This window comes from Podarcis muralis, chromosome 12, assembly GCF_964188315.1.
Source record: "Podarcis muralis chromosome 12, rPodMur119.hap1.1, whole genome shotgun sequence".
Classification (NCBI taxonomy): domain Eukaryota; kingdom Metazoa; phylum Chordata; class Lepidosauria; order Squamata; family Lacertidae; genus Podarcis; species Podarcis muralis.
Window position 1 is genome coordinate 38,795,338 of NC_135666.1, and position 22,677 is coordinate 38,818,014.

General features: G+C 44.3%; 2 protein-coding genes across 4 annotated transcripts in view; both read right to left on the bottom strand.

Moving 5' to 3' along the window:
* The window catches only part of COLQ (collagen like tail subunit of asymmetric acetylcholinesterase), a 39,436-nt gene extending 35,143 nt beyond the window's left edge, over positions 1 to 4,293 (bottom strand). Inside the window, exon 1 of the mRNA XM_028750865.2 lies at positions 3,916 to 4,293. Within this exon, the coding sequence (XP_028606698.2) occupies positions 3,916 to 4,021 (106 nt within the window). The 5' untranslated portion in view covers positions 4,022 to 4,293. The remainder of the gene's footprint in view (positions 1 to 3,915) is intronic.
* Positions 4,294 to 8,551: 4,258 nt separating this feature from the next.
* HACL1 (2-hydroxyacyl-CoA lyase 1) overlaps positions 8,552 to 22,677 on the bottom strand; it is a 29,699-nt gene continuing 15,573 nt past the window's right edge. For 2 of the 3 annotated variants that reach the window (XM_028749909.2, XM_077937049.1), the window contains 10 exons: positions 21,475 to 21,587; positions 20,384 to 20,519; positions 18,295 to 18,400; positions 17,622 to 17,705; positions 16,413 to 16,514; positions 15,775 to 15,929; positions 14,517 to 14,675; positions 14,289 to 14,396; positions 12,527 to 12,713; positions 8,552 to 9,645 (listed from right to left, as the gene is read on the bottom strand). In XM_028749909.2, the coding sequence (XP_028605742.2) occupies positions 9,613 to 9,645; positions 12,527 to 12,713; positions 14,289 to 14,396; positions 14,517 to 14,675; positions 15,775 to 15,929; positions 16,413 to 16,514; positions 17,622 to 17,705; positions 18,295 to 18,400; positions 20,384 to 20,519; positions 21,475 to 21,587 (1,183 nt within the window). In that variant the 3' untranslated portion in view covers positions 8,552 to 9,612. The remainder of the gene's footprint in view (positions 9,646 to 12,526; positions 12,714 to 14,288; positions 14,397 to 14,516; positions 14,676 to 15,774; positions 15,930 to 16,412; positions 16,515 to 17,621; positions 17,706 to 18,294; positions 18,401 to 20,383; positions 20,520 to 21,474; positions 21,588 to 22,677) is intronic. The other variant, XM_028749911.2, reaches the window with a different exon arrangement.

Here is a 22,677-nt window from a genome sequence, read left to right on the forward strand (position 1 = left end):
TCCACTTGGCCGGAGCTGAGAGGATCATTTCCAGGAACAGCCTGGCCATATCCTGCCAGAGAGGTGGAGTCGGGTGAAATGTACGAAAAGTATACTTTGCAAGTTTGCACATTTCTTTTCCAGAGCGAGACCGAAATGCCCCCTTCTTTACAGTGACACCCCATGCAAAGCAACAACTCGGTTGCTCCCATATTGTTTTCTTCTGATCACTTAGTTACCGCCATGCCGTGGCCGAAGCCTCTTTGTTTGTGACCTAGGTTGCCATGGGGAGACATTAGGGGACAATAATAAAAAGGCCCCTAAGGCCACTGGTTTTCAATTATATCTGGAAAATAGCTGAGAGTATTTTTGTAACGATGGGAAAGACAAGTCATCATTCAGGAATGGTGTGGCCGTTTCGTACGATGAGGCTTACCCTAGGCTTACCCTTGGCAAGCGCAGTGTTTAAACTAGTGTCTTCCAAAAGGAAGCTTCCTTTAGTTGCCAGATAGAAATAATTATCTGGGACTCAAGGCTCATGCCAATGAAAGACACAAGTGAGTATTAAACTATACTAGAAATCACACTAAAATAAACAGAGTCTCCCCTCCTGCTGAGTGACAGCTACTACAAAACATCAAACATTTATCAGATGATAAGCCCAAATACAGTGGTACCTCTGGTTACGTACTTAATTCATTCCGGAGGTCCGTTCTTAACCTGAAACTGTTCTTAACCTGAAGCACCACTTTAGCTAATGGGGCCTGCCGCTGCTGCCAAGCCACCGCCGCCCAATTTCTGTTCTCATCCTGAAGCAAAGTTCTTAACCCGAGGTACTATTTCTGGGTTAGCAGAGTCTGTAACCTGAAGCATATGTAACCCGAGGTACCACAGTACACATAAAACAATAATTATCCTAATGAAGATGTTATGAAAGACTTGACAAATGGAAGAGAATCAGAATTGCGCCTGCTGGTCTTATCCTGACACCAGACAAGGTCTGCCACCATGATCCTTCTCTGCACTCCATGAGATGAGTTGATGCACTTTCAAAGGCCTCAAAAGGATTGCTGTTTACTCCAAATTCAATGAATAGGAAAACAAAAAACCTGTTGTGACATAAATCACAGAGCATTGGTCGTCAACTCCCTTTTTAAAAACAGAAGCCACATTTTGAATTGAGTTAATCCAGATGGACCACTGGCTTCACCCAGCGACTAAGGGTCAAAAACTAGACGTGATGTTAATGGTGTGTTTGCAATTAATGTGCATGGTTTTTGCTATGTAAATAACAGCTGCAGGGAAATCTGAGCAGCCTCAGGACTCTCTCTCACCCTCCCCTAAAAATCACCTCTGTGGTCTAAACCAGAGCCTCTTGGGCTTGCCGATCGGAAAGTCAGTGGTTCGAATCCCTGTGATGGAGTGAGCTCCCATTGCTCTGTCCCAGCTCCTGCCAACCTAGCAGTTCAAGAGCATGCCAGTGCAAGTAGATAAATAGGTACTGCTGCAGTGGGAAGGTAAACGGCATTTTCGTGCACTCTGGTTTCCGTCACGGTGTTCTGTTTCACCAAAGCGGTTTAGTCATGCTGCTCACATGACCTGCAAAGCTGTCTGTGGACAAACAGTGGCTTCCTCGGCCTGAAAGCGAGATGGTCACCAAAACCCCAGTCGCCTTTGACTGGACATAACCATCCAGAGGTCCTTTACCTTTATATTTTTACCGTTTGCATTTCAAGGGAAGCCTCCACTGAAAATAATGGGAGCATCCGTTAAAATACAGATTGCAATCTATGAGATGATGTGTCTGTGTGTGCGCGAGCATGTGTGTGTAGAGAAAGAGTATGGCAGGAAGAGTTAAACTTCTCTATCTCACTGCGTCTTCGCTGCTGCTACGGGTACCATGGTTAGTCCTGTTGAGCCTCTTGTGGAACTGTGAGATGCCCAGAGCCATTGACATGATCACCCCTGAGAGCCCTTGTCATCATTGTAGAGCACATACATTGCCTTGGTACTCTGGTGACCCATATGCAATGAAACAGGAGGGTTCATGGCTAGCACACAGGTGGCCCGAACTTGACCTAACACATAGGAGGTTGCATTACCACACCTACCACACCTTCTCTTCTCAGAGCAATAGAGCCAATTTCCCTGTGTCACTTGCACAGGAGAAACTGGGCGAGTCACATAATAAAGAGGAATAATCTATCCTGCTGATCACAGTGGGTAGGAGAAGATGGCAAAGAGCCATTTGTCTATGTCTATGTGGGGGATACTTGGGAATTGGATTTATGCTGGGGGCTGAGTGGGAAACATCTTGAAGCTGGGTTCAACCTCAGGGCTATTAGTTGTCCATCCTTACCATCGCCAAATCCCCGTTTCTCCAACGCTTGCAATGCAGTTCTTCTGTCTCTTGCCTGTTGCAACGTTCACGCAAGTTTTGTGAATGAACACCAAATAGGAGGATGCGGTTGGCTGAAACAACTGTTTTACATAGCTGGTGCAAATATCAATGTCTTCCAAGAAAGCCCTATTAGATCACTATTTTCAGTCTGCTGCATTTGTTCTGGATTTATTTTCACTGTGTTTCTAATGACACGTGTTTTCGTTGTTTTGAATTATCATATCTCCATAAAGATCTATTAAATACAATGCAGCAAAGGGAAGCTTAAATCATTGTAGCACTGTCATCCTATTGCAGTTTTAAAAGTCCCCGGATTATTATTATTATTTTAAAAAGCACACAATCCTATAAGAACAATGCTAGAAACCTAAAGCAAGAATGCAGACCCTTCTTCAGCCTGAGGGCTATATTCTCTCCTGGGCAAGAGCCACAACAGATTATTCTTTGGTGTGGCCAGAGGCACAAATGGCCAGAGACACCGTGAGCTGGAGGAATTGATGTGACTCTTAGCTTTGTACAACACAATAAGCTACACAAAACACAGAGGTTTCTATGTACACACCTCCACGCAGGCAAACAAGAGGCACAATCTCGTTCCAGCCAAGCAAACACACTTGAGAGCAGGACTACTGAGAGGTCTGACGTGTGGAAAAGGTGATGTGGTCTGGAGACAGGCCTGAGGGTAGGGACACATTCGGTCTCCTAGGGCTAGCATTCCACCTAATTTAAAGTCTTATACAACAGCCACCTCAAACTTGATTCTTTAAAGGGTTCCCCTTTCAATAACATTGCATTCAGTAACAGGAATGCTGGAAAAAGACAGAGCTGTCTCTTTCATATTGCTGCGAAGTTTGCCTTTAAAATGTACAGACCTGCGGCAAGCCTCCTGGTCTCCGTCCCAGAACGCACAGCTGAAGGGAAACCTGTTGGATTAAAGTGGAAAATAGGATTCCCTGCAGTCAGGCAATCCATACCCTTTGCCTCCTGCCAACCCGGGGTGTGTTTTTCCCCCCATGCAGTGGGCTTTTGTTTGCTATGAAAGTTATCTGAGTATTTGTTAGTGCCACTGTGCTAGCCAGAAGATGTTTACTGTGCTAGCATCCAGCACAAGTCCAGCAACACTGGATGAGGTCAAGGCTGTGTTAACAGAAACGGACATACATTGTGATTCACCCTCCTCTCATCGACTTCATTTGCGTCTCTGCAAATTCGCAGACCTTCAAGCCATCGCTTGCTCCTGAAATAAAGCAGGATAGCTATCTAACAACGAAGTTTCTGTTTTGTGGCGATACAGCCCATTAGTATTAAACAGGAGACGTTAGCCTCTTGACGTCAGGATCAGGAATAATAAAATAAGAACAGATTTGAAAAGGGGGAGTGGGAAGCCTCTGGCTTTTATTGCTTTGTGATTCAGCATGCATTGGGATTAAGTATTTCCCAACCACGATTCCGAGTGCTTAGAACAGCAGGGAAATCTAAACACGCAGAGATAAGCAAGGCAAGTCACCAAGAGATAAATCAATGTTGCAATTTACCTGCTGAAATTGAGAAGACACTGTCCACAAAGGAGGACTGAGATACAGCAAAGCAGAAAAGGAGCTGGAGATAAAATCCCAAAGCAATACGGCTGAGGATGACCATGTTGGCTGCAAGCTGTACAATTCCAATGTGCAAGGCGCCGATATCTTGTCCACGGTCTTCTCTTGCCTGCCTGCCTCGTCTGTTTGCTTGCTTTCCCCCTTTCGCTCCCTCACTGGTTGGGTATGTTTATGTCTCTCTGTCTCTGCCTCTCTCCCTCTGTGAGCTTTAGTAAGAAAGAATGCCAACCATTTCCCATTAAATCTTCTCCTTACACTAGACAGGGCTATATTTAACTCAAGCGCTGGATCAGATGCCCCCATCACAAATACCAGCTATTAAAACATAGTCAGAGGACTAATGAAGAGGAGGAGGCTGATTTCAAGCTGAGCTGGGAACCACATATCTGATTGATAACCAGACAATCATTGAGAAAGCTCCTTTCATTCATTCATTGTCTCCTCCCACCCCACCCCTCGGCCCGACCAGGCCAATGAATGGTTCCTGACTAGGGATATGGACATAGGAACACCTTGTTTCTATATTCTGCTTCCCCTTTATATAGTTCATTTCAGGACTCACAGACCCTCCAAGTGTCCCTATTTTCCAGGGACAGTCCTGGATTTACAGAAGCCGTACCAGTTTCTGATTTGATCCCGGAATGTCCCGCTTTTCTTTAGGGCGTCGCTATTTTCATTGGAGAAACGTTGGAGGACATGGACTCGGGAGGCTTAACAAACCATGCGCCGTTAAATATTGTACATTATTATGGCTGTAATGATCATTAGAAAGTTTAATGGCACAGAAATAACCACCCATATTTTGTTACAAGCGTTATGGGTCTTCAGTAGCTTAATGGATAGATTGACAATGAGATGGTACAGAGTGTGTCAAATAGCACCGAAGATGACTCTAGGATGGTTCAAAGAAGGCATGTTTTAAAGCACACCAGGGTGTACTTCCTACATACATTCTAGGACTGTTCCCCATCTCACAGGACCCTTTCTGAAATAATTTGGGGAGGAATGCATTAAAATGTACCAACTTGTGGAGCTTGCTTTCACTTACCTTTCTGCTATCAGAAGCATGGAAATGGAAAAATAGGTGTGTCTCCATAACTATTTGGGCAGCTTACCCACAATATTAATGTTACCTCAACTTCCTAGTGAAATACTTGATCCATTTTAATTGCTTTCTGGAACAAGAGAAAAGTGTCTACATAGACATTTAGAAGAAAACAAGGTACTGGTAATAAAAAAATCAGCTCCCTTTATTAAATTGGCACTAATATTCTGCTGATCTGGTAAAGAAAATGGAATTATAAATGTTATTTTTCTAAGCCAATTCCTACACTAATTAAATGAATTCAGGTTTTTGTTTTTCCTCCTGCACTTTGCTGATCTAAACTGGTCTTAAATTAATGCACCCGTCCTCATTGTATCCAGTTTGCTGTGCAGTTTGAGATGATTTGGAAAAAGGTTTGATGGGTTTGCTGCAAGCCACATTCTCTTGCAGAGGGAAGTTGGGTTGCTGTTGGTTGTCCACAAACTGATTCACTGCATTACTTCTTTTTAACTGCAGTGAAAGAGCAGCCAAAACGGAGGGTAGGGGAAGTCCTCAAAACCACAAAAAACCTGCATTGCTGCGCGTTCTGGGAAGCAAACTGCAAGTTCATAAATTAAGCTTCAGTTCAAAGACACGTTTTCAGTGAGGCTGGTCCTTTTCACCATTAGCCTGGAAAAATAAGTATTTGGCTGAGGAGAAGGCATGGGTAGGCAAACTAAGGCCCAGGGGCCAGATCTGGCCCAATCGCCTTCTAAATCTGGCCCGCGGACGGTCTGGGAATCAGCGTGTTTTTACATGAGTAGAATGGGCACTTTTATTTAAAATGCATCTCTGGGTTATTTGTGGGGCATAGGAATTCGTTCATTTCCCCCCAAATATAGTCCGGCCCCCCACAAGGTCTGAGGGACTGTGGACCAGCCCCCTGCTGAAAAAGTTTGCTGACCCCTGGGATAAGGCTTTATTAAAGTGGGGCAGTTATTGCAAAATAATCTGAGTAACTGAGAAACACTTCTGAAGAGGGTATTCCAAACTCTTGAGATGCTTCTTCCAGGGCTAGCTTGGATCAAGCTTCTCCCATACACGACAGGAGAGCAAGCCACACCTTTGCCTGGCCTACTCAGTGCCCCAGCGGAGTTCTGATGATCCTGGATGACCACACAAAGCATAACATTTGACTATAGCCAGCATGCATGGGCCCAGATTGTGTGGTTGATTACTGGATTTTATTCAGGAAATAGGCCTACATAAAGTAGAATTTATGTTTGGAGGTCCTATATTGAAAGTTAGTTCTGCTACCACAGTGGGGTCTACTTCCTTCTGAATTCGAGCAATTTTATCTGCAAAAAAACCCTTTAAAAAGTTGTTGCAAGATATCTTGGAGTCCAGTGGCAAAAGTGCTTCTGTTAGACTACAAACCACCTGAGTCTCCTGGTACTGTTTTCTGCAGATGCAACGGAGGTAGCGAAGAAGACCCTTCTTCGCCGTCACCACTTGGCAGTCCCAATGTTGAGCTCTAACCAGTGTTCGGAATGAGTTTTCTGCCACCAGCGCTCTAGTCATCTCTGTGATTGTTTCATCCCATATAAGCCCAGAGTTTAGGGTCTTTGACCTTTAAAGCCCTATGCAGCCTAGGACCCACGTACCTACGGGACCACCTCTCTTGGTATGCCCCGTGGAGGACCTTAAGGTCCACAAATGACAATATTTTGGAGGTCCCAAGTCACAAGATTGGTCTCAACTAGGGCCGGGGCCTTTTCAGTACTGGCCCTGACTTGGTGGAACGCTCTGTCACAAGAGACTAGGGCCCTGTGGGACTTGACATCTTTCCGCAGGGCCTGCAAGACAGAGCAGTTCCGCCTGGCCTTTGGTTTGGACTCAGTTTGACTCTTATGTTTCCCTCCCCTTATGGTTTTGATCTATGGGCTACTTTTAAAATGAGGCTGCATTTTAAATTGCATTTTAACCTGTATTTTAAATTGGATCCCCCCTCCATTATGTTTTTATTGTAATTTTTACAGTTGTTAACCGCCCTGAGCCCGGCTCTGGCCAGGGAGGGTGGGATATTACTAAATTTATTTTTATTTTTATTAATTATTATTATTATTATTGAAGGGACCCAAGGTTCATCCAGTCTGACCCCTTGCAACGCGTAAATGTAATGTAATGAAATTGATGGCAACAGATTTAAGCCAACCCAATCCCCAATTCCGGTGGTCACCTCTGTTTTCAGGGTGTGTGGAGGGAGGAGTGGTATGACAAATGCTGCACCTCGCACCATCCTCATCTCCTCCACCTCTAACCGAGCTGCAAGGTCTACAGTAGCAGAATCTTCACTTTTCACAGAATGTACTTGGAATCCTCCGTGCCACCAGGATCCCCCCGTTGTATGAATTCTAAGTGTGTCGACCTTATCATGTAAACATTCTCCGTTAAGATCTTCCTGTTCAACATACAAGGACCCCAAGACTGCCAGCTGATCAGGAAAGGACTTCACACCTGGACTGCCTTACTGGCAGAACTTTGCATAATACCTAAAATCTATGGAATTCACCAAAAAAGTGTGGCAGTATTGAGCCTCCGGCTTGTTGTTGTTTAGTCGTGTCCAACTCTTTGTGACCCCATGGACCAGAGCACGCCAGGCACTCCTGTCTTCCACTGCCTCCCGTAGTTTGGTCAAACTCATGCTGGTAGCTTCGAGAACACTGTCCAACCATCTCGTCTTCTGTCGTCCCCTTCTCCTTGTGCCCTCCATCTTTCCCAACATCAGGGTCTTTTCCAGGGAGTCTTCTCTTCTCATGAGGTGGCCAAAATATTGGAGTCTCAGCTTCAGGATCTGTCCTTCTAGTGAGCACTCAGGGCTGATTTCCTTAAGAATGGAAATCTAAGCCTCCAGTTTAGAAGGCTATAAAAGAGGATTAGACCAATTCATGAAGAATCAGTCAATCAACTGCTTTATTTATAACGATTTCCTGAATAGCAGGAACACAAGCAAATACTGGAAGTACAGTGGTACCTCTGGTTATATATGCTTCAGGTTACAGACTCTGCTAACCCAGAAATAGTACCTCAGGTTAAGAACTTTACTTCAGGATGAGAACAGAAATCACACGGTGGCGGCAGCAGGAGGCCCCATTAACTAAAGTGGTACCTCAGGTTAAGAACAGTTTCAGGTTAAGAATGGACCTCCGGAACTAATTAAGTACTTAACCCGAGGTACCACTGTATGTCTCCGTGCTCTCTTTATGGTCTTTCCCCGACTCAGCTGGCTGGCCACAGCTGAAACCTAGAAATTTGTTCTAATCCAGGTTACGTCCGAAGCCCCACTGAAATGTGTGGCCTGTCTCAGGTATTCAGGACTTTAATTGTGCATCATTTCCCCCCATTTCTTGAGACTTCATTAAACTCACAAAGGATCCATTTGCTTTTTTCATAGGCAGAGCGAGAGAGTTTAGTCTAACGAAAAACTGGACATATTGATGATTTAAATCAATTAAAATGCTTTTAAAATGACAGACATAACACAAGCTCCACTATTTAAAATTCTGTATTTGGTATGCTGATACTTTGTTCAGCATTTTATCAGCTAATGACATATTTTCAAAACCACTTATGAAATGGCTCAATTATAATTCAGCAGTTTCCCTACCCAATAAAACACTGAAAAATTCCATTGGGGGGAAAAAATCCAAGTTTTGCATAGTATATAGTTATGGAACAAAGAATCGTGAATGAAGGGTGCCCTCTGGTGATTTTATGGAGGCACTGATTAAACAAACATTTGTTTTCAAAATGAATTATACAGAATACTGATTTTTCAAAAGTGGGTGGATATCAGGTATAGGAAGCTATTAAAAATGGTTGAGCAGCTTTATATATTCAGAACTCATCACACTATGTCCATTTACTGCCATAATGTAAATGCACACTGAAATTCAGAACCAGGCTCAGTGGCTTTTATTTAACCTGCGCACAGACTCTGAATTTGTTTTAAACTAAATTACTGTTTGTTGACACCTCAGTTGTAGGTGTTTTTACACCTTAACTTCAACAACAAAAGTCCAGCTTCCAAGGTGGAATTTGTTGCAACGTGGATGCCATAAATGTAGACACGAGGCCCTAAATGCAGCTGCAACAGCGCTGAAATTGCACTGTATGGAAAAGCACATATAGTGCAGCACTATGGCTGCTATCAGCCTTTTGAAACAGGGCTGGGGAAGCAAGGGCTCTTCCGATGCTCTGGAACTCCAAGCCTGATCAGTTCCAGCCAGTATAGCCAATTGCCAGGGAGCACGTGAGCTGTTTCGCAAACCGCTCTCTGAAGTACCTCCCTGCTCATTTAGCGGGGGATTTTGAAACGTGGGCAGGGCTGCCCACCTGTCAATCATGTGATATCATAACAACACCATATGACACCCACCCACCTGTCAAATCTGGTCCATGGAGCCAAAAAAAGCCCCCTCCCCCAATCTATATTACCAATACTTTAAGTGTGACCCTCAAATTACATGAAGAATTAGTGTGAATCCGAACGTTCATTCGCTTTAGTTCAGTGGTCTTCTGCTGATGTGTTCCAGTCCTTGCAGCTTCTGCTACATGTTCGAACGGGTCAACCAATGAAAATCCTAAGAATACAAAACAAAACAAAAAACAAAAAAAGCACACAACAATATTCAACATTCAGGAACGAGAGGCTATGCTAGCAGATTAAAATATTTTACAGAAAGAACAATCTTATTTTTCCAGCAGTAGAATACTGGTAATAAAGCAACACTATAATCGTAGCAAAAGTAAAATTGCTTTTGTTTCTGATGTTTTCTATTTGCTTTATGGTTCTCTTTTGTAGGCTATCTTGAAAAATCTTGATTAATGAAATATTAATTTATTTTAAAAATATATAAAATAAAGCAACACTATCACGTTAGCACAATAAAAAGGACAAAAAGTAGGTAGCGATGCTTAAGAGGAGTAACAGAGAGCACCATGCAAGGAAAGGGGGAGGGTGGCTGTGAAGGACCCCAGGGGCTGCCTTGCTACATCCAGGGTTTGCCACCTGCTTAGAGGCAGGTTCAGGGCCCCCAGCCAATAGGGCTTGCTGGCAATCAATAGGGCTTACATTGGCTCCCAGCATATTTCGAAGCATTGGTACTAAATGGCTTTGACCCTGTATACCTGAAGGATATACACCTGGGATGCGGGTGGCACTGTGGGTTAAACCACAGAGCCTAGGACTTGCCAATCAGGAGGTTGGTGGTTCAAATCCCTGCGACGGGGTGAGCTCCCGTTGCTCGGTCCCTCCTCCTGCCAACCTAGCAGTTTGAAAGCATGTCAAAGTGCAAGTAGATAAATACCTCCAGCGGGAAGGTAAACGGCATTTCTGTGTGCTGCTCTGGTTCGCCAGAAGCGGCTTAGTCATGCTGTATGCCAGCTCCCTCGGCCAGTAAAGCGAGTTGAGCGCCGCAACCCCAGAGTCGGCCACGACTGGACCTAATGGTCAGGGGTCCCTTTACCTTTACCTGAAGGAGTGTCTCCATCCCTATTGTTCAGCCCAGACAATGAGGTCCACCTCTGAGAGCCTTCTGGCATTTGTCTCATTGAGAGAAATGGAAGTTACGGAGAACCAGGCAGAGGGCCTTCTCAGTAGTGGCACCCGCCCTCCCATCAGATGTCAAAGAGATAAATAACCACACAACTTTTAGAAGACACCTGAAGGCAGCCCTCTATCAGGAAGCTTTTAATGCCTGGTGTATTGTATGTTTTCATATATATATATTCTGTTGGCAACCCAGTCAAGATGGGTGAGGTATAAGTAATGAATTATTATTATTATTATTAAAAGCGGTGCCTGGGAGGAGAGTCTGCTGGCAGAAGTGGCTGGTAGCTTCCCCTCCCTGCTGGATAGCCTGACAAGTCAGATAGGAAACAGCTGGAGCCAGAACAGCTGCCGACATTGAGACGTCAGAGCAGCTTCTGAGAGAGACTCTGGAGGAAGGGAGGGGCTTGGCATCAGAGGGGCTGGTTGGCTGGCATCCCAGTCAAGCAAAAGGCAAGCAGGAAGAAAATTCTTGAATGGAGCTTGAGTGGCCGGCTGTCAACGCAGAGAGGCATTTAGCTGTAGGTCACTCTAACTCAGGAGTCAGTAAACTTATTCAGCAGGGGGCTGGTCCACTGTCCCTCAGACCTTGTGGGGGGGGCCAGACTATATTTTTTGGGGGGGAAATGAACAAATTCCTATGCCCCACAAATAACCCAGAGATGCATTTTAAATAAAAGCACACATTCTACTCATGTAAAAACACCAGACAGGCCCCACAAATAACTCAGAGATGCATTTTCAATAAAAGGACACATTCTACTCATGGAAAAACACGCTGATTCCCAAACTATCCGTGGGCTGGATTTAGAAGGCGATTGGCCTGGATCTGGCCCCCGGGCCTTAGTTTGCCTACCCATGCTCTAAATCAACAACCAGACTACAAAATAGACTTCCTTTGGTGTGTTTCTTTGACTCAATCCCAAAATGGTGGGAAGGGCTTGGAAAAGTACAGAGTGCTGGTTTGCACTTCCTGGGTGCTAAATTGTCTTTGGAGGCATCACAGTGTTGGCTGGGGCAATGAGGGTGTGCTGTAACACCTAATCTCCAATAAAAAGCCGTGAATTGAACATTCCCTGTGTTTATTTCCCTTTGAAGGAATGAATGCAGCTCCTTTTCGATGTAGCCCTGACCCATGGATGCCCAGCTGTGGCCAAACTGTCTCACGATACTTCCTGGGAAGTGTAGGGGAATGAAATGAAAAGTAACCCTAGTGGACAAGTGTCTGTACACGTTATATTACACACACACACACACACACACACACACAAAGACAGAACTACGGCCCTTTTTCAGACACAGACAGATGTGCACATGAATGTTTTAGTATACAGTCTACAAGGTTTGGAATGCTGTTGTTCAGTGCATTTGTACCTCTCTTTGCTGTTCTGTGACCACAAGATACTCTAGCCTAGAAGCATTTTAAAGAAGCATAATGAATGGTGACCAGAACTGGGGAAATCCAAGTTAGGGAGATCAGCCGGCCATAAGAGACCTCAGAGTGCCCGTTCTTAGTCATAACTGCTTATAATTTTTCCTTAAAATAAAATAATAATCAAGTCTGGCAGGCATATGGATTGTGCAAAATAGAAATTCATACAAAACTGAAGCCGAGGTTTGACCTGTTACGTTATTCTCCCATTACAAAGGCTGAGGAAGGTCTTTGCTATCAAGTCCCCCTTTGCTCTCCCAAGTTATTTGCTGGTTTAACAACGGAGATTGTTGAGAGTAAATATTGCTTTGTAGTGCTTTCTGCCAACTTTTCTACTTTGAAATCTCAAGCAGCAGGCTTAGCTTACCAAGATGCCGTTGAATCTTTAACACAGATATTTCGCTATCGAAAGAGTTACTCCATTTAACACAGGAAGTGATGATTTGCTTACACAGAATGGGAGAACAAAATGGACACTCACTTGCTTCTTCCTGTCTGACTGTGGATCGATCATGACATTGATGAGGGAAGGCACATCCCTTCCCGCCAGGCTTGTTTTCAGGGCAGCTTGCAGTTCCTCTGGTGTCTGCACAAAGTACCCTTTGCCACCAAAGGCAGACATAATCTGCTCATAGTGAGCGTTTGGCAATAGAGACACTGGAGGAATGCTGAAATGAAGCAAAAAGAGGTCTAGCTTTGCCCAAGGAAAGCTCCTTGGCATCATAAAAGGTCACTCTGTTGATATGATAAATGCGCCCAGCAACAGAAATTAATTGTTTTCGTGCCTCAGGGAGATAGATCATGGCCTGTTTAATTACTGTGCAAGCATTCAAGGATTATTTCAGTGGAGGTTTTAGCCAGGAATAGGAAACCCCAGTACAGTGGTACCTCGGGCTACGATCTTAATTCGTTCCGGAGGTCTGTTCTTAACCTGAAACTGTTCTTAACCTGAAGCACCACTTTAGCTAATGGAGCCTCCTGCTGCTGCCGCCGTGCGATTTCTGTTCTCATCCTGAAGCCAAGTTCTTAACCCAAGGTACTATTTCTGGGTTAGCAGAGTCTGTAACCTGAAACGTCTGTAACCTGAAGCGTCTGTAACCAGAGGTACCACTGTAATGGAGACCTTGTATCTCTTCCATTCACTTGCAAAGCATTCTGGATGATTTCTACAAAGCACTTAAGCACATCTCTGTAGCTTTCCCAGACAACCTGAAATAGTGCCTCACTGGACAAAAGCCAGCATAATTAAAGATTTAATTGTGGTATTCTTATGGTGGGCATCTGTCTCACACTCTTGGCTCTCAAATTTTCTATCTGTGTGGGCATGACTGTGCTCATTTCCTTTTCTGCCCTTTGAGCATTTTGCTGTATGAGGATGCTTGGAAACAGAGTGTAACTTTTCACCTCTGGAATGTTGGCACAAAGCTTATGGAAATACTTCCCTATGAGCTCAGGATGCGCTTCACTAAGAGCTCAACACACCTGTGCTGCCAGAGTCCTCCTCCCTGGCTGCCCATGCTCTTCTTTCGATTTCCCAATAGCAGAGAATAACCCAGAGAAACCACAGTCACCTTTCACTAGAATGAGTGAGTGTGCACTGTACTGCTGTCTTTCCCACAGTCTGTGGCACCACCTTGTCATCTACACAACTACAGTCATACCTCGGGTTACAGATGCTTCAGGTTACATTTTTTCAGGTTACGGACTGCCGAAACCCGGAAGTACCGGAACGGGTTACTTCCGGGTTTTGGCGGTCGCGCATGCGCAGAAGCGCCAAATCGCAACCCGTGTGTGTGCAGACCATAGCTGTCAACTTTCAGATTTGAAAATAAGTGATCAGCAGCCTCAAAAATAAGGGATCAACAGCCTCACCTGTCCCGGAGACAGTCTATGGGATATCGAACAATCCGGGAAGCAGCGGGAAACAGCGCTGGAATAAGGGAATTTCCCACAAAAAAAGGGAAGGTTGACAGCTATGGTGCAGACGCGCCACTGCGAGTTGCGGACGCTGCAGGTTGCGAACGTGCATCCCACACGGATCATGGGAGCCCAACACCTCAATTATCTCACTGGAGTTTGATTAGGGGTGGTAACACCCAGGAGATTCTATTATATGGAAATGGCAATGCCTACAGATGTACGACCATGATTATCGTTTTACACTAGAACCCTGGCATACACACAATTTCCAACAGGAAAACATTAATAAATCAGCTGAGCAAGTGCAGCACAGAAGTACCCACCATACAGAAGGTTCTCCCAGCTTCAAGATTTCCTTCCACGTATCTTGATCCAAGCCACTGTATATCCCATTGTTATTGACTACGATAATGACGATCGGCAAATGATATCTGCAGTGAATCCCAAAGAGAAACGCATTCAGAATGGTGTCATATTCAGGGGAAACTTGGCTACTCCACTTGTTCTGCATAAGACATTTTTTAAAAAGTTGAATCAGACAAAGGTTTTACCTGCAGATGGTCTCTACCTCCATGCCAGAGAATCCAAAGGCACTGTCTCCTTCTATACAGACGACACGTTGCTCAGGATTACGGTCTTTAGTAACCATAGCAGCTGCTACTGCAAAACCTAGCCCAACTCCCATGGTGCCAAAGGTACCAGCATCAAGCCTAGAAAGAAAGAAAGTCTGTCGTCTTTTCTTCCAACACATATTTTCTGCCAGCTGTTCTTAACTCAAATCCTTTGTGCCTTATTAAAGTGGCACAGGATATCTTTAGAAATAAGAGATACAGCATGTATTCCCAAGCAGAAGTGAATAAAGTGTGGATTTGTAAATGTGTGATAAATGAATGTTACACTGAATTGGTAGTGAGAAAGGGCCTCTTTACAGTCATTAAGTTACAACATTGTCATTTTAGCTGTTTTCAGAGTTAAATTCCTGGCATTTCAAAGCACATGCTAATTATTTGGATTAAGCTGCTCAAGGCTCGGGTGCAACCATTGTTTTCCCTCTGAGATTTGTACCACAAGGAAAATAAAAGCATGTCAATAGTTAGGGAAATTTCATAGGCTTCTCGGGTCGTTAACAAAAAGGTTCATGAAATCTATTCCGTGTGTAATGCCCTGGAAAAATCAGCTGGGAGCTTGAACACAACAGAAAAGCAATGGCATTAGCACTGTAGCTTTCAAACTAAAGTTGAAATAAGAAAAGTGCCTTGTAATACCTATTAATATATATAAATATATATATTAAGAGATCTGTTGTGTTTAAATAGCCACACACAATACATGAAGGTCATGGCAAAGAAATATCTTTGCTACAAACATTTCTCCACAAAGATTTCTTCCAAGCTATTCCACTGTTTCTCCCAAAATTCTCATTACAAAATTCAAGTTTTACGGAGAGAAAGCATCTGTTCAAGTTCTACGATATAGCATGCAGATGCTGGACTTTAAACTGAAACATTCTGATGCTTTTTCAGAACTTTGGTATGTAGATCTAAAGCTAATGAAGAAGATTCTTCAGTTGCTAAGATAAGAAAGTACCCATTTTATTGATTTTTAGAAGTATTATACCCTGGAGCATGATTTTTTTTGCTCTAGGCCAATAGAATTCATTATACGATGCAGAAAAACTGGCCCGAGACCAGATTTCATTTGACCCACAGACCGCAATGATGAATATCTATGCTGAAGATGGAGCCATAAAATAATGCCCAAGCTTAGAACTGTAATTAAAACACAGAAGGAAACTTTTTTTTTTTTTACCTATGGCGAGGATGATAGTTTGGAAGCATAGTGCGCCCAATGTCCATAGTGTTTGCTCCCTCGCTAACCAGAATGCAGTCCTTTGGCAGAAGTTCCCTGACATGGTGGAATACTTGATAGTAATTCATTGGCAGATGCTTGCGTAGTGATAATGCCTTAATGGGGAAAGCAAAGCAAATAAAAGAGCTTCTGAAGAGCTACTGCTCCTACGGCTGCTGTAGCTGTAAGGATTGTGAAAAGATGACTGATATTGATTCATTTATGGGAAATAGACTTGAAGTACAGTTGTACCTTGGAAGTTGAATGGAATCCGTTCCGGAAGTCCGTTTGACTTTCAAAACATTCAAATACCAAAGTGCGGCTTCTGATTGGCTGCAGAAAGCTCCTGCAGCCAATTGGAAGCAGCAGAAGCCCCGTTGGACGTTTGGCTTTCAAAAATAGTTTGCAAACCAGAACAGCCTTGCGATGTTTGGGACCCAAAATATTCGGGAACTAAGCTGTTCAACTTCCAAGGTACTGAATTTTTTAATTTATTTTTTAATACAGGAAAACAGTGCACAAAGATTAACAGAACTGCAGTTTTAATTTCATAAGAACAACCCTAATATATTTTTACTGATACAAATTGCTAGTAGTACCTTGGATGCTTCCTCGTTGCTCTTCATTTTTGCCCGTAGTTCTTTCCACCACTCTGCGCTAGAAGGATATTTCCAAGACATTTTGTTCAGCTGATCAAAAAGCTAAGAGAACAGCGAAACTGTTACCATGGAACAGCATCATGCTTTTTTGCCCCTTTGAATTGTTGTTGATATGCACCTTAAATAAAATATACAAACACACTGTAATTCAGATGTTGCTGTCTTATATCTTTGGGTATAGGGCGGCATAAAGGTAAAGGGACCCCTGACCGTTAGGTCCAGTTGCAGACGACTCTGGGGTTGCGGCGCTCATCTCGCTTTACTGGCCAAGGGAGCCGGCGTACAGCTTTTGGGTCATGTGGCCAGCATGACTAAGCCGCTTCTGGCGAAACCAGAGAAGCGCACGGAAATGCTGTTTACCTTCCTGCCGGAGTGGTACCTATTTATCCACTTGCATTTTGACGTGCTTTCGAACTGCTAGGTTGGCAGGGCGATATAGAAGTAAAATAAACAAAATTCCCATCATCCCTGATCTTTGGCCATTCCGACTGGGATTTACCAAGCCCAATCACAACTGGAGGGCCACAAATTAGCCACCCCATCTCTACCCCGTTGATGAGGTATATATTGATGGGATATTAACATGCCTGGATAGTTCAATTGGTCGGAGCGTGGTGCTGATAATGCCAAGGTCGCAGGTTTGATCCCGGTATCAGACAGCTGGATATTCCTGCATTGCAGAAGGTTGGGCTGGATGATTTTCAAGGTCCCTTCCAACTCCACAATTCTATGATTCTATGATGTATGGGTATCGGCTCCTGCCCAATATATCAGCGTGAGGTTTGCCCCCAAGAAATTACCGTATTTTTTGCTCTATAAGACTCACTTTCCCCCTCACTTTTTAGGAGAGGGGAAATGTGTGTGCGTCTTATGGAGCGAATGCAGGCTCACAGAAGCCAGAACAGCAAGAGGGATTGCTGCTTTCACTGTGCAGCGATTCCTCTTGCTGTTCTGGCTTCTGAGATTCAGAATATTTTTTTTCTTGTTTTGGTCCTCCAAAAACTAGGTGCGTCTTGTGGTCTGGTGCGTCTTATAGAGCGAAAAATACGGTAACTGATAATGCACACTAGCCAAAAATGGCTCAAAATCAAGCTATAAATTCCTAAATCCAGCCAAACATAAAAAGGTATCTGTGTGTTCATGTGTTACCTGCTCCGTCACTGCTTTCACGTCACCCAGTAAGGCTGCAGCGGGTTTCACGTTATTCCCCAGCTCTTCTGCACAAATGTCTACCTGTCAAGTAAAAAAACAACAACCTGAACATAGGTTTGATTACAGCGAACAGCAAAAAGAGTTACAAGGTAATGTTCGCACTAACATTTCTCTCTTAGAATGCATCTCTTCGCATTTCTTTTCAGCTCACAGCAAGGAACACAAACAGGTTGTTTGCACTCATTATTTCCCCACAGAAGTTAACTTTCTGCTGCTATACCTTGCTTGGACCTGCTGTACTAAACCCAGCGTAATAAGAACCGCCACGCTGCATGAGAGAAACTGCCCCCAAGAGCAAAAAATGCAGAAGGCTCAAACCTGGCAGTAGAAAAAGGCAGGAAAAAGAAGAAACAGTTGCGCAAATGAAACCGGCTCCCGATGCATTTCAAGGAAACTCTACATCAAGGATAATACATTACTTCTTCATTTAATTACTTGAGAGGACTTTTCTTCTCCAGCTCAGCTAAGTGTATATGCTACCCTAAGCCTCATGGAGGATGTGATAAAAACGTAATAACTAAAAATCCCACTAACCTAGTTGTAGAATAACAGTCACCCTAGACTGTGCCATACCCCTGACCGATTCTTTATTATGGCTCTGTTTGAATACCTGGATAATCTTTACATCCGACCGAAATCTTGGAGGAAGACCAAAGTGTAGAATCCAATTCAGTCTGGCACCCAGTAATATTATAACATCAGCCCCCTGCAATGCCCTAATAGTTAGAAACAAAGAAAAGAATTTGATGGTTATTATTTTTGTACACGTTAGAACAAAAATTTAAAAAGACACTTGGAAAATCAGAAGTTCAAATTTTGATGTCTTTTACCCTGGGAAAAGGGACGCGGGTGGCGCTGTGGGTAAAAGCCTCAGCGCCTAGGGCTTGCCGATCGAAAGGTCAGCGGTTCGAATCCCCGCAGCGGGGTGCGCTCCCATTGCTCGGTCCCAGCGCCTGCCAACCTAGCAGTTCGAAAGCCCCTCCGGGTGCAAGTAGATAAATAGGGACCGCTTACTAGCGGGAAGGTAAACAGCGTTTCCGTGTGCTGCGCTGGCTCGCCAGATGCAGCTTGTCACGCTGGCCACGTGACCCGGAAGTGTCTCCAGACAGCGCTGGCTCCCGGCCTATAGAGTGAGATGGGCGCACAACCCTAGAGTCTGCCAAGACTGGCCCGTACGGGCAGGGGTACCTTTACCTTTACCTTTACCCTGGGAAAAGAGTTTCCCACTCCCATGCACATTATCTGTAGGTTACAGTCACTCATTCAGGCTCCACCTCCTAGACTGCACTGCCATGCTATAGGGAGACACATGGCTGCTGCTTCACCAGCCACCAATTCTGCCAACCCAGATGCTGTGTCACAGCGAGATGTCCCTCTAACCTTTCAGTCATTCAAATGTTACTGAAGCATCGTAGAAACCAATTATAGAGGGTAAAAACATCAACCAGAATAAAGACAGGCACTTAACAGTTTGCTCACAGGAAACTGAAGGTAAATGCCAGTTACTCACTGGCACAGCAAATATTATGCACAAGATTTCAGACTGCACACACAGTCTTAAAAGCCTACCAAAATAAACCGAATTTGACACTAAGAAAAGCTGGATTTTGTACACTGTATACGTTGCAACCCCCCCCCCTTTTTTTCTAGTTATAGAGAGGGACAAGGAATGATGCAAGGCACTGAAGTCCCAAATGACTGGTGTGGCGATCACAAAGGGTCCCCGGATATTTGACGGTCTATTGATCCCTGTGCCACCACTATGATCACTTCTCCACTGCCACCAACCCATTTCACTCGGGTACACACAGAGCCCAGACAGTTGTTAACATTAAATCAAATAAGCAAGTTTGTTTTATAAGCCTCAACAAGGTTATGGTTTCAGATAATTTTTCTTGTCAGTTTCTTAATCTTAGTTTCTTTACTGACCTATACCTTCCTAATAACTTCTAATTGATTATCCCAACTGTCTATCTGAGAGGGCCTGAGTTACAGAGCCACTGGGAAATTTCCTCCCAACCTAATGGCAACTAATAGTCATGATTTCATAGCTTTGAGGACAGTGTACTGAACATACTAAACACCTTCCAATTCATACTTTAGACCAGGCTTCCTCAACCTCGGCCCTCCAGATGTTTTGAGACTACAGTTCCCATAATCCCTGACCACTGACCATCCCTGACCATCCCTGACCAATTTGATGGTTATTATTTTTGTACACGTTAGAACTAAAATTTAAAAAGACACTAGCTAGCTAGGGATCATGGGAGTTGTAGGCCAAAAACATCTGGAGGGCCGAGCACGAGGAAGCCTGCTTTAGACCAGTGTTTCCCAACCTTGTGCCTCCAGCTGTTTTTGGCCTACAATTCCCATCATCCCTTGCCACTGGTCTTGCTAGTCAGGGATGATGGGAGTTGTAGGCCAAAAACATCTGGAGGCACAAGGTTGGGAAACACTGCTTTAGACTATGCTTAAAATAACTCTTCATCTCCATGGATAAGTCCCATATTTGTAAGGCTGAAAGAAATTCAGAAGGGTTCCATTTGAATTTTTTTGGATTACTTTCCTTACACTCAGCTGTAAGCAGCAGCAATTGGTGTTTTATATTAAGGGATCATTTAAAGAGCGGAATCTTCGAGAAATATATGCTTTAGCTTACGGTGTTGGACAAGAGGGGAAGATCTGATTCATATATTTACCTAGATCTGGCTGCAGCCACACAGTATGGATGGTTGTCAGGAACCACTCCTTTCCCCATTGGTGTAGGCAAAAATGGAAGCCCACATTGGTCCACCAACTTCCTGATGCTGTTTTCAGCATGTGCATAAGCAGCACCTGAGAAAGACACCCACCACCACAAGAGATTCCTTGACACTGTTAACATAGCTGCACCTGTCAGATGAAGAATTCCCACCCCCACCCCCCCTGCTCAACGTGTAAGAATCAGAAGTCACTGAAGTCCCGCATACTGACAAATCAATTAGTTTTAAAACTGGCAAAGGTAGCTGCAGCATTCCGGGTCGTACGTTCCTCACAGCAAACCCATTTTCAGTTAGCCAGTGATCAGTTTTAGCTGTGGAGGATTAGGTTAGCCATATGTACTAGTTGCAATAGCTGCACATTACTATATATCTGAATCGGGGCGCAGGTGGTGCTGTGGTCTAAACCAGAGCCTCTTGGGCTTGCTTATCGGAAGATCAGAGGTTTGAATCCCCATGATGGGGTGAGGTCCTGTTGCTCTGCCCCAGCTCCTGCCAACCTAACAGTTCGAAAGCACACCAGTGCAAGTAGATAAATAGGTACCACTGCGACGGGAAGGTAAATGGCGTTTCCGTGCGCTCTGGCTTCTGTCACAGTGTTCCGTTGTGCCAGAAGAGGTTTAGTCATGCTGGCCACAAACGCCGGCTCCCTAGGCCTGAAAGCAAGATGAATGCTGCAACTGCCTTTGACTGGACTTAGCCATCCAGGGGGTCCTTTACCTTTACCTGTATCTGAATACCAGCTGCTGGGGAATAAGAGCGCAGAGGGCTACTGTGCTTGTGCCCTGCTTGAGGGCTTCCCATCGGCATCTGACTGGTCAAGGATCTTTGGTGTGATTCAATAGGACTCGTCTTACGTCTCTTGCATAAACAAAGGGACATTGAATAGAGGCCGCTGTATTTTTCTCAAGGGGGTTCATCTCCAACGTTCAGGAAGAATTTACTTTGTGATATAATAAAAACATGGCAACAGAAGGAAACTCCCCCCTCACTGTACTTTACGACCAGCCGTAAGCTTGAAAGAGGATTACCTTTGCCAATAATTAGGAGTGGTTTTCTGGAATGTGCAATGAATGAAGCCGCCCTGGAAACAGCGGCCACTTCAGCCATGCTGATGGGAGGTGCTGAGCAGCACTCAATGTATCTGGAAGGCAGAATGAAAAGGCCATTGTTTTCAAAAAAGAAATAGGAAGTCATAGAACTGCGGAGTTGGAAGGGACCACAAGAATTGCTAATCCAACCCCCTGCAATGAAGGAGTCTTTTGCCAAACATGGGGCTCAAACTCACAACCCTGAAAATAAGAGTCACTATAGTCACTTTTTAAACAGAAAAAAACAGAACTTAAAGACGAGTTTTGCTTTGTGTTTTACTTCAGATGTTGTTCTACTGAGCAACATTGTTCTACCAATGTACAAAAATGGCTTCCAAAAGAAACTCAAGTATTTCATTATATGTTTGTTACAAACGCTTACCCTGTAATAAGTTTCTAGTAGTCCACAGCCAGCAATTTTGCAGCGCAGTCTATGGTTAATACAGATTGCACATTCTACCTCGCAACATGTGGGAAGCCACATGCAGAATGGCACCAGCAGGCACCAGCTACATTCCTTCCTAAGCAGATTTCTTTCAAACAGCTGGAACACAACATTTTCAACAAAGTAAGCGTTTTGTTGTTGTTTCAACTTCCCACTATTTCCTTTGCTTACTTCTGTCAAATACAGGCAAGGGTTATTTCCCCCTCACAATGATTCCTCAAGAAACAAGACTGTAAAAAGAGCTGCAAAAGGTGGCTCTCTGTGTGAGAGAGACCCACTGCAGTCTCCTATGTCTCCCTCCCCCACCATAAAGGCCTTCACTGAAGTCAGGGAATGTTCCAGAAGAACCTTCAATGAAGCACTCAGAACTGCAGTCGGAAGGTGGCTGGGTGCTAAGAGGGATGGGGAATTTGTGGCCCTCCAACTCTCCTCAGCTGCAGCCAGAATGGCCAATGGTCATTCCCCATTTTGCGGAAGCCATGCCCAGGTGCCCTAAGCCTGACATCATACCTGCTGTCAGATGTGGGGTGGTTAAGGGCAGGAAACAAGCAAGACCTTAAGGTAGGCAAGGAGCAAGGCATACTCCCCACTGGCATGGTCCTTTAAACTTTCAAAATCAAAAGTTTAGAGAAGCTGGTCCATATTGCTTCTTTAAACCTCTGAAATGGGACGTTTATGGAACAGTGTGGGGTGGGAGA